This window comes from Artemia franciscana, chromosome 10 (genome assembly GCF_032884065.1).
Source record: "Artemia franciscana chromosome 10, ASM3288406v1, whole genome shotgun sequence".
NCBI lineage: Eukaryota > Metazoa > Arthropoda > Branchiopoda > Anostraca > Artemiidae > Artemia > Artemia franciscana.
In genome coordinates this window covers 34,056,700-34,069,233 of record NC_088872.1, presented here as the reverse complement: position 1 = coordinate 34,069,233, position 12,534 = coordinate 34,056,700, and the positions used below count along the sequence as shown (strand labels likewise).

At 36.5% G+C, this 12,534-nt stretch overlaps 1 protein-coding gene across 1 annotated transcript in view; it reads right to left on the bottom strand.

The window, feature by feature from the left end:
- Nucleotides 1-12,534, bottom strand: part of LOC136032457 (RNA-binding protein 28-like) — a 52,867-nt gene that overhangs the window by 19,768 nt on the left and 20,565 nt on the right. The window contains exons 5-7 of the mRNA XM_065712768.1: nt 9,891-10,059; nt 8,531-8,807; nt 5,389-5,608 (exon numbers count right to left, since the gene is read on the bottom strand). Of these exons, the coding sequence (XP_065568840.1) occupies nt 5,389-5,608; nt 8,531-8,807; nt 9,891-10,059 (666 nt within the window). The remainder of the gene's footprint in view (nt 1-5,388; nt 5,609-8,530; nt 8,808-9,890; nt 10,060-12,534) is intronic.

Sequence of the window (12,534 nt, the reverse complement as noted above, 5' to 3'; positions counted from 1 at the left end):
TCAGTGAAGCGCCAGATAAACCTTCCTTCTTTTCTCAATGCCTTATAAAGAATGATAAAAACGTTCGAAAAGAATTGAGTCACTTGCAATGAACGAATCAGCGTCTCGGCTAAGCATAAATTTTAAAACGCACTACCACCAGATGAAATACTTTGGACACAGTCAAGGCAAGGGTTTTGCACCCGACAGGATGGATTAAAAGCATTTATCTTTCTGTTCTCCCGAGACGTCTTGTTGCCACACTCTGGATCCTCCTGAATTTATTCATCATATAATGGAACACCAGTTAACAATGGTCTTTTTCCTTTTTTTCAAAGAGTCACAACAATAAAAATATCATTATCTTGGCCAACATATAAATGGTTTAATATTCATTTCCCCTTAAATGCCTTGACGGGCCTCACACTTTATCTACTTTGAAAAAATAAACAAAAGGTAAAACAATGTTAAAGTTTTTGGATAGCAGTTTTGTTTTAACTTTTGACTAAAGCGGTATAAACAAAATACACTATAGTATTAATCGGCATTGCATCAACCTCATTTATTGCCGCAACAAGTCACATTGTGCTAATACTACTATTAATACTAACAATAACTCATCAGACTGTCAAGCTACGTAAGGTCAACAAAGCTAAAAAACCTCCTTCAACAGCCCACTCTAACCAGAGCTTTACTCCCTACCATTATGTACCGACTGTATGAAAACGTCTCTTTATCAGATTTCCTATTTGGCATGCTGATTGTTTACTTTTCGATAAAATTTTCTTTTAATTTCAAAAAAATTTTATATAATATTTATCTTGATAATCAATATCTTATGGTTTCTGTTTTGTCTGTCTTTTGAATTGAAGTACTTTATCTACAATGAAAAAAACATATCAACTAATACAATTAAACAAGCATAAACCAATTCTAAAAAGCCAAGAAAATCCCACAAATTAAATTCATCCTCGAGGTTGAAATCTAAATCGAATACAGGAAAAAACAGAGTACAGAAAATGTTTTCATATCAAAGAATGTAAAAAGACTTGAAAGAAAGAAAAGAAAAATGGAGCCAAAAATACATTTTTTTTTTTCATATCTTAATAGCGTTAGTACATGCAACCAATTGTTGGGCGTTTAAGTAGATTTGCTGCTTCAAAGTTTCAAGAAAATCAAAAATCCATAAAAAGAAAAAACCTTAATTTCTGACAAAGAAAAATCTACAAAAAAAACTATTTTAGGCCAAATACTTAAACCATATTCACGCATGATTATTTTTTTTTATGTTAAAACATATCTAGTTTAAGTGTTCAGCAGGAGCTAAGCATCAGACACAGTCTTCCAAGCCCTTAAAAACGGGATGCCTGCATATGTCTGTTGTGATCCAAATAAGAAATTTTTTAAGAGAAAAACGATCTAATAGTTCTAGCAGCAATCATATCTGAGAGGAGAAAATCTCTTGTTTTCTTCTCATTTTTTACACTTCCCATTTTTTACGTCCCATTTTTTAAATGAAATATAACTAGACCTACGTTGCCTGGGCAACGTGAAGTGTTGCGGCAACCTTTGTCCGGCTTCGCCGATAAAAGTGTTGCGAGAGCAACACTTTGGTTTTGTTTCTTCGCTATCGGTTAAATTCTGAAGTTGTCAAAACTATCAAAGCATTCAAAACGGCATATTCAAAGCAGAACACAATCAGTAATCACATGATAAAGTTCTTCAGCGTTGAAAAAACAACAGCAAAAGAATATCGGAAGAAGGGACTAAATTGAGTTTGCAGCCAGTTGAACTTTATCCTTTTCAATCGTAGACATCGTGACCGATGGAAACTTGGAACATTATCTTATATAATCTAGTTGGTATTATAAAGCTATTCGTAACTTTTCAGGATCAAATACCATAGATGTGCACCAATTTGCACAAATTTTTAGCCTCTGATGAACCCTCTCTAGCAACCGATTCTTACTTACAAGTCCCTCTCCCGTGATATACATCAAGTTTACCGGAAAAAAATAATGGGTACACCAACTAGCAAAAGTTGCAAACCCCTCATCACTGAAGATCATTGTAGCGTAACAGCTGACTATTACTTACAACTCCCCTACATGTCTTACAATCGGGAACCAAGTTGTTCTTACCATCAATTACACCAGAAACAGATAATAGGTACGCCAATCAGCAAAAGTCGCAAACCCCTCATTTCCAAAGATGATTATAAGCTAATAGTCGACTGTTGCTTGAAAGTTCCCTACATATCTCACAATTGGTATCGGCCTATTTTTGGTTTAAGTGTGTACCTTACCACTGAAGTTGTCAACCCCTTGAAACTTTCAAACTGATGTATCTCATGAAGGAATTTTTGTACCAAAAAATGGATGACATACACTTTGATCAGCTCATCAAGGTCTATCGATTGCCGTTGAAAAAAAAATTCTATCTGTCTTAGTTCAAAAGTTGACTTTTTTGCCGGAGGCCAACTTTCTAACACCACCACTTAAAAAGAAGCAAATGATAAGCTCTAATTTCATTAGCAATGAGAGAATTTTTAAAGTTTAAGAGGCATATCTGATACCATTTCTCTATTGCAATCTCAAGTAGAAAAAAAAAGAATGGTAAAGTCAGCTGAAATGACGAACAGAAATGGGTAGAAACAATAGATGGCAGCACTTTCGGACCCGTGGGAAAATCGCACTTTTTTGTTTCTGTAAATTTTTTTATTTATCACTCAAAGAAGATATATTGGCTGTGGGGCTGGGGAACTGCCGCATATATTTAACACTTATAGATTTTAGTCCATCTTCAATTTGAAATTGGTGCCTGCCTGCTTGCCTGCTAGAACGGAGCTTTCCACTCGAAAGCAGAAACATGATTTGATGAAACGAAAGCTTGGCTGCACAACTTCAGATACTCCTTTCTGACATAGGCTATACAACTCCACTTCACTTCGCACACCATAGGCTCTGGCTCGAGGACAAGCAAAAACCATCCTTTTTGGCCCCAGGCAAGAGTTCTACGGAGCTTTCCAAAATGTAATGTCATATTCATCAATCCGGCCTGAGGTCCACACTTTCCGTAAAAACCGCACAGGTTAGACCCTTACCAGTTTCCAGGAATAAGCTGAGATCGACGGCATAGGAAAAAAAAAACAAAAAAAAAACGGGACAAAACCAAAGTGCTGCTCTCGCAACACAATTCAGTGCACTGACCTGAAATCGGCACATGACATCGTTGCTCTTGCTGCTGATCCAGCAACTGTCCAAGCAATGTTAAATGAAATAGCATATTTCTCTAAGCTACTGGGTATGGAAATTAATGCGGTAAAAACTAAAGTCAAGAACCTAAATATACAGTCCGATTATCAACTTGTGCTTTACAGACAGGAGTTGGAAACAGTTGATAGCTTCACTTATCTTGGCTCGCCAATAGGCTCTCGTAGAGGCTGTGACCTTGACATGAAGAACACAATCAACAAAGCCCAGGCCATATTCTCTCAACTCCAATACCATTTGTGGAACCGACGGGAGATGAGACTGATGACAAAACACAAATTTGTGTTATAGACACAAATTTCTGTCTATAAAGCGGCTGTTAAATTTGCTCTCTTCTATTCAGTTGAGACATGGCCACTGAAGGCGCTTCATCGCCATGGTATGGAATTCTTTGACCACCGCTGTTTACGAAAAATCCTGAGGTTTCGATGTTCCGACAGCATCTCAAATGCTGCTTTGCATCACCAGCTGTAACATCCCACCCACAGTCATGACTGTCAAACAGAAAAGACTGCATTGGCTTGGCCATATCCTGAGAAGACCCAATGACTGCATTATCAAGAAAGTGCTTCTAGATGCTCCTCTGCCACATTGGCGCAGACGTTCTGGGGGTCAACTGAAGAATTGGTGGATAACTGTCAAAAATGACACACGATACCATTGGTGGATTTTGGACAATTGGCAGAAAGTGGGGGAACTGCTGGCTCCAGTTCATTGAGAACTGGATCGCAAAAAAAATGGAAGTTAACCATACGGAGTCTTCTAGATGCCGGGTGAGGCGTTCACGTCTGGTCCCACAGCAATTACAAGTGAGTACAAGTTAGTTTATCACTTATTTTGGTGTCTCCATTTTTCTCCATTAATTTTTTCTTCTATATTCATTTTCCCCTCTCGCTAAAAAAAAAAAAAAGAAAATCCTGCGTGGCATTATACACAAAGGGCCAAATTCCCGAGCGCCACTCAGTTAGAGCGAAGGTCTTTTTGCTACCAAAGAGGCGCACAAAAAAAAACTATTTGTATCTATTTCAAAATGTCACTCTTCTTTTTCAACTGTATATTCAATTTTACATAGTAAATTCTAATAGATACTCCCCTTCCAGTTGGCTATCAAGGTATATTAGAATTATTAGATTGATGAAAATCGTCAAGCAGGTCAGACAAGTCATTTAGAAAAAAAAATTCAATAAGTGACAATACTGACTATCTTGTAATTGGTGCGGTGGAATTCTCTGCTTGGTAACCCAAGACCAGGAGTTTAAACTCAGATGCAGCAACTCGCTACAGGACCCAAAATTTGGTTCAGATGATGGGATTTTACGAAATCGTCTCCACAACAATTTACACAAAAAGAAGCAGACGAAGACAATACTGACCCCGTGACGGTGCAAGAGACAGAAAACAGAATCATTTGAGAAAAAAAATCACAATCATTGGAGGGCCGTTTAATGGGAAAGCATGGTATGCCCAGTAATTTACTGGGCAAGTCATGGGGATTTTAGCCTGAAGGTCTGTTTCAACATTCTAATTTGTGTTATAGCTTTTATTACAATTTAATCTGAATTTTGTTGGAAGGAGTTTTAAATCTTGTTGATTTAATTTTGATTCTTACAGACGCATTAGTTTTTTGGAGGAGCAGGGGTTCGTTCCTTATAACTACTTGCAGAGAAAATTTATTCAGAAAATACGCTAAAAACACGCTAGAAGCTACATGACTAGTTGAAAGAATTCTTCTTGCTTATGCATTCTATTTGATTGAATAAGCTTCAGAATAGAGCAAATGAAATCCGAACTAAAATAAACGAACAGGTTTCATAAAGAGATACAAACAAACAAACAAAACTCCAAAGTTGTAAGAGATGATATTTCAAATATTTTGGAACGATCTCACCCTATGTGCTACTCTGCGCTTCCAGACGATCGAAGCAGAATTTTGGTAAAACAACGATTTCCATTCTGTATGATTGGAGAAACAAAAGCGAGCAGGAGTCTCCTGTGAAAATTCAAGGGGTTCTTATGAAAATCAACGGCAAGCCTGTGAAAGGTTAGTGAGAATTAAACAGAAGTATTCAAGAGTACAAAGCTAATCAGCTGAGCGGTTTTGAGCTGAAAACGAAAACACAAACACGAATCAACTAACCTGATATTTTACAAATCCCGTGCCTTTTGGTCTCTCTAGTAGTTTATCCAAACACACTAGGGCGTAGATGACCTTCCCAAAACTTTCCATTTCTTGTTTTAACGCATCTTCCTCAATATCTAATGGTAGATTTGAAAGGAAAACAGTTTTTCCTTCTTGTACGTCACTAGGCTGATGTGCCTGTTTATGCTTCTCTCCCTCCCATCTCCTTTCACCTTCGCTATTAAAAAAAAAAATATTGTAATGAATTTTTACATTGTCAATAAATCACAAATAAACTGAATCGAGAAGAACAGGAGCTTATGACCTTGTAAAAACCTTAACCCTATCACTAATAAGATAGAAATTTCACTGAACTGACACAAGGATTATTCTGATGATTGATATTTATTTATCAATGGTTCTGCACAACCAAAGCTCGGCAATTTTTCTTCTGATAGTTGTTTTAAAATGAAACTTTATTTAACGTATATATAACGTATTTAACGTAAAATATGGTCTCCAAAAGACCGATCATAGAAACATACTCAGGTTCTGCAGACTAAGTTTTGTTTACATATGAAACCTCTTGCCTCTATTAACTTAATTACATATATTTAACAAATTTATGCTACAAAAAAATCCGCATTCGATACGTTTTACCAATCTTAATTTTGAAATGTAACTTCAAACGGTTTATGATAGAGGATGCATATTAGAATGAGCTTATAAATTTAAACTAAGAAGACATCAATGATAACAATAAATTACATCTAATCGAAGAAAAGACGGAATGATAGGTCTTAAAAAAATTGACTTGGCTGAACAAAGTTATAAACTGTTGCCCGAATAGATTAGTCTAATAAAATTCCGTTATAATTCGTTTCTCTCCCAGGTTCTCGTTTTTTTCAGACTTGCCACAGGGCACGCTTTTGTTTATATCAAAGATTGTCCTGTCGAGTTCTAGAAAATATTATAAGATATAATAGTTATCAACTAATTTGCCATATCATCAATATGCTGCTGCAGAGCCTAAAAGCCATCGTCTGAATAAGATATAAGCTGAAGTCTACCTACATGCCTGAGCGCAAAAGCAAGAATCAAGAAAGATATGATATGAAACAAAATTAGATACAAATTCAAGCGTCCTTTCTCCGAAGCTGCATGACAGGGAAAACTAGATCTACGTTGCATGGGCAACGTGAGGTGTTGCGGCAACCTTTGCTCGGCTTCGCCGAGTAAAGTGTTGCGAGAGCAACACTTTGGTTTTGTTTCCTCGCTGCGACTAAACGCTGAAGTTGTTAATCTGTAAGGATGCTAAAATACATACTAGGTACACTAACTCGCAAAAGTTGCAAACTCCTCATTGCTAAAGATGATTGTAGCCTTACAGTCGATTATTACTTACAAGTCCCCTACATGTCTTACCACTGGAACCAAATTGGTCTTACCATCAAATACAACGGAAACAAAAAATAGGTACACCAACTAGAAAGAGTTGCGAACCCCTCATTGCCGAGGATGATTATGAGCTAACAGCCGACTGTTGCTTACAACTCCCCTATGTCTCACAATTGGTATCGGCCTATTTTTGGTTTCAGTGTGTACCTTACTACTGAAGTTGTCAACCCCTTTAAACTTTCAAACTGGTATATCTCATGAAGGAATTTTTGTACAAAAAAATGGATGACATATACTTTGATCAGCTCATCAAAAGCTATCGACTGCCGTCAAAAAAAAAAAAATCTATCTGTCTTAGTTCAAAAGTTGACTTTTTTGCCGTAGGCCAACTTTCTAACGTCATCACTTAGAAAGGAGCAAAGGATAAACTCTAATTTCTTTAGAAATGAGAGAACTTTTAAAGTTTAAGAGGCACATCTGATACCATTTCTCTACCGCAATCCCAAGTGCGAAAAACCGAATGATAAACTCAGCTGAAATCACGAACAGAAATGGGTAGAAACAATAGATGGCAGCACTTTCGGACCCGTGGGAAAATGCCGCTTTTTTGCTTCTCTAAATTTTTCTATTTATCACTCAAAGAAGATATATTGGCTGTGGGGCAGGGTAACTGTCGCATATATTTAACACTTATAGATTTTAGTCCATCTTCAATTTGAAACTGGTGCCTGCCTGCTTGCCTGCTAGAACGGAGCTTTCCACTCGAAAGCAGAAACATGGTTTGATGAAACGAAAGCTTGGCTGCATAACTTCAGATAGTCCTCTCTGACATAGGCTATACAACTCCTCTTCACTTCACACACTATAGGCTCTGGCTCAAGGACAAGCAAAAACCATCCTTTTTGGCCCCAGGCAAGAGTTCTACGAAGCTTTCCAAAATGTAAAGTCATATTCATCAATCCGGCCTAAGGTCCACACTTTCCGTAAAAACCGCAGAGGTTAGACCCTTACCACTTTCTAGGAATAAGCTGAAATCGGGGTGCTAGGAACAAAAAAAAAAAAAAAAAAACACGACAAAACCAAAGTGTTGCTCTCGCAACACAATTCCATTATAAAAAACTAATATTTTTTTAAGCAGTACAGTAGATTAGTAAAACAAAACATATCAGATAAACCACTATAATTCAACTCAGCTAAAAAAAAATAGCAGCTTTCACTGTTATCACTCCTCATCAACAGCAGACAGGAACGCAGGGATTAAGATGCTTCGAGCCCTCGCCCTTCTCCTTCCTTTCATCAAAAGCTCTTACTATTGTTTTTACTATAGTAAGAATTTTTGCTATTGCTCTTATATTTTCGTCTATTTACAGGTAATTCGTCTTTTTTGGTTTATTCAAAAGTTTACAATCCATGAAAACCAATCCTAGTACTTATTGGTCGATAATTACTGAATTTTCACTGTGAGCATCAAGGAAAATGACTACGGGGTTTTTCAAGAATTACCTGAGGAGCTCCACATTTGAAGATTCGTCTATTTCGTTATAAGACGGATTAGCAATTTTTAAATACGTAAAAAACATCTATCTAAATTTCAAGTTTACGAAAAAAAATGTTTATAGCTATTGCTAAAGTGGGGGGTACTGAAGGCTCGTGATACTTATTTTGAACTAATAAAATTCCCTAAAAAATCTTTTTTGTTTGATTAATTTTGCACCATTCCCATAAAAAGATTCCAGAGCATGAACCTTAGACGTGTGTGTACCTGTCATCGTCGTCGTCATCGGGATTATCATCAAAATTGTCATCATTCTCATCTTCTTCTTCCAACGCAGTGTCAGCATCATTTTCCTGGGAGTCATTGCAACTTTCAATAGCTGAGTCACTTTCATCACTTGCGTTTGAATTCAAATTATTTAGTCTATCTTCAGACGTAATTTCCGTAGTGTCGTTAGCAGCTTCAGTGGTATCTTCAGTGTTTTCTGCCTTACCCTCCAGGTATCTAGCTTTGGGTAATGCCCAATCTACAGCAATCAGTCTGCCTGGAAAGATAAAATAATGGGACCAAGTTTTGTAGAGATATTCTAAATTATTTACTACAAAATAGTAAATTAGCTTACTAGATCCAGTTACAAAAACAAAACAAAAAAGAACAAATTTTCTTGACGTTTCACTTTTCTTCCTTATAGCAAAAAGTGCAAAAATTCATCTTTGATATAAAAATGGCTTTTATGGTATCTTAGATACGAAAATAACTTGCAGTCATGTCCTTGTTACAGGGATATGCATCTTGGTATCTTTTGTTTGTACTTTTTTTACAGGGTCTCGTTTAGTAAGGATACATTGATGTAAAGCCATTAAAATAGGCTGACACAACTAGAATTTATTTATTTGCATTAATTAAGACACATATAAAATAATGCCAAATGTGATTATGACAATTAACTTCTTTAACATACTTTTACAGGAATAGTATCCAACCTCTTCTTTATTAAATTTTGATATTTTCAATTGGATGACTGCTACAGAATAAAATATATAAAAAAAAATAATAAGGAACTGGGTCTGAAAGTTGCTTGAGAAAGGTAATAGCTAAGGTTCTATAACCAGTCTCGATATTACAAGAAAAATTTTGAATTATTTAAATATAGGGGCGAGTGCTTAAAATTCACCTATCTTGACATTCAAAAGCGCCACTAAATAAATACAAATAGATTTAAAGGGGGTCGTTTGGATGGACTTACAAGGGGTCTTTTTTTTCATAACTATGAGCATAAAAGAGGTTAAGAACCGTCATGAGAGCCCTGATGTAAAGTAAAGACTGCTTGGGATCCGTTGAGCAAAATCAATATACAATGAATTAATTCTAACATTGTGGTCAAGGATATTTACTCACAAAAAATCCTTACATATTTTTCGTGCCACTAGCAATTGGTTCAGGATTAGAATCACGATTTTAACTTTAATTGTAATCTTTTTATTAAAAAAAAATGTTCAGATGAGACTTTTTTTCATGAGCATCAGATAGTCTATATAACCTGGGATAAGGTGAAATACTGGATTTAGGAAAGTAAATGTTTACTACGGTTAAGGAGCCCTTTTAGACAATACATGAAGACTATTACCTTTGAACTCCTTGGCATTTGCATTCATAAGAGCTTTATTCGCTTCCATTGTCTTTTCAAACTGAATAAAACAACATCCCTTGAGTCTTCCGTCATCCTTCTTGAGAAGATTCACATCTAAAACCTTTCCAAACTGACTGAAATATTTTTTGACTTCATTTTCTGTTGCCTAAATGAAGGATGATAATGAAACAAACAATGCATTACACTACAACGAAGGCATATAATAGAGATATAAAATGTAGAGGGCCAGCACCCATCATTTAAGATTGAAAGCCTTTGCAGAGGAGAGACCCGCTGCAATGGGCTTTGAGGATGGAAAAGGCGTACTGGTTTAGATTCAGACGAATTCGGAGTGACGATGTTTGTTAATAATCAACTTAGTAAACATAAAATGATGGATAATGCTGATTTACAAAGTGAAGCAATGTACTGAAGTGAATCTCATGACACCACAGTACTTCAACGTTTTAAAATGAGTCAATACCTGAAATTTCTGCAGATTATGCAAGCTTTTTGTAAAAATCGCCATGAAACCTCCAGCCCTTTTAAAGAAAAGTGCATTGGTGCATAAAAGTCACGTGATCAGTACTCTGCTTTATTTATAAACTCTTTGTAGCGCACTTATTTAAGTTTTTAACCGTTAGAATACTTTAGTCAGTCTACTAGAAAACTATCATCTTCGTCTTCTCGTTTACATCAGCGCAGGATACGAAGTGGGAAAGGCAAAGGTTAGTTCATTAAGAATAAAAAAAAATCGTATATCCCTGAAAAGAGTGTGAACTTAATTTTTACGAATATATATACTACAAAATACTCCTTTGTGAGTAGGAGGAGAAATCAGAGAACTTTTCTTGAATAAAAAAGGAGGCTGTTAGAAAATGTGTTTTTAGTCTGAATATCGAACTTCTTTCCATATTCTAAAGATTGTTTAATATATTTTCTTAAGGTTGAGTTGTTTGTTAGAAAGTCCTGGAATGGTATTCCTAATCTCTACCCATGTATGCAGTTTTGGCGTATATATAAAGGAAAAACCTCCTGGAGTCACAATTGAACTGGAATCCCAGGATCGGCCATATTCAATGCCCCATATTACCTTAAACATGCAAACAGGGTTTTTGGGAATTACAATAAACAATGACTTCAAAACTACAACGAACGTAAAGCACCGCAAATATGTGCGATGTTGACAGACCCTTAAAAATCCAAAAAGGCCTGAATGTGATTTGTGCTTAATGAAACCTAAATATATGGCTAAAATTGAAGGTTTGCTCTAGTCCATTGATTCTTTAAATAAGAACGTATTTGAGAAATGAAACTAAATAAAAAAAAAAACATTTAAAAAAAGAGGGGCTACTAATAGGAACTATTTAAATTCGAATATCTCGAGATTGCCAAGAGAAACCGAGTCGAAATTTTCTGGGGATTTTGGGGGGAGGGCTTTCATCTTAATCCATAGATTACAATGGCATCAGATTTTCAAAGGCATTACAAGCAATTTTAAAAATCAAACCGAGTATTAATTAAATCTTCGGGAGAGCACTTTGAAACATACGGAAGTCATTTTTTTCAGCTCGCAACTGCGGAAGGGAAGGAGAGCTTGAAGGGGAGTAGAAACCCTAGAACTTCTTAGTGTAAAACCGAGAATATCGAGATGTAAAAGGGGAAGAACAACAAAGGGTATTGAAAAATTCACGTGGTACTGAAGGTGCATAACGAGAGCATGAGAAGGGGTTGGAGGTCTGTCCTATGAACTTTTTGAGGTAGTTGACCTCAGTATGTGGTGGGGAGGAAACCCTATCTGGAGGTCAGATATGACAGTCATTCCCCTCAGCCAATAAAGGATTATGGCCTTGCATGAGCAATTAATTACCTTACCAAGGTCTAGCCTATCCAAATTATGGCCCCTGGGAGATACTCTTCCCATTACTAGTTAGGACATATTCCTCCAAGACCTTCACCTTTACTCGTGCCGCAAGTTCCTTACTATTTAATTACTTAGAACCCACAAGATACTGTCCCTTTTTCTAAGTGGTTCGTTGGGTATATGCATTTTTTCTCTCACACGGCAGGCCAATCCCGACGGTATTTACGCTAAATTACGAGGATTATTATCTTTTTCAAAATAAAAACATGTTTACGATGGTTATACAGCCCGTTATTCCAATGGTGCAGTACTTGAAACACGACGGATGGCAGTGAATCTTAGGTCAAGCTCTTCCAAGCATAATTGGTAACCCGTAGACTAAACACAGATGAGGAGTAGAAGAAGAGAAGATTTGCAAAGTTTGAAATATTGTAGATTAGCTTCTTTGTATTTTTGGTTTCTTTCTTGGTGTTTTGACCAGTAGGACATGGGGGTGTGGTGGGCCTGGAGCCCCAATTATTCATTAGATAAACGTCCATTTTTTCCTTTCATAATTCCCCTTTTCTTTGACTTTCGTTCCCAATTTTCATTGCAAACTTTCTTAAGCCTTCTTACGCGATACGCTAATTAACTGTGGTCTAAAAATTCACTTGGCATATGAGAGGGTGAAGGACGGATATTTTATAGATTCTTTTTTGTGAAGTGGCTATCTTTACGTCCGCCTCCCTCCCATCCACGATTATTCAGAATGCCAAAGTGTACACCTTCCAGGGAGAA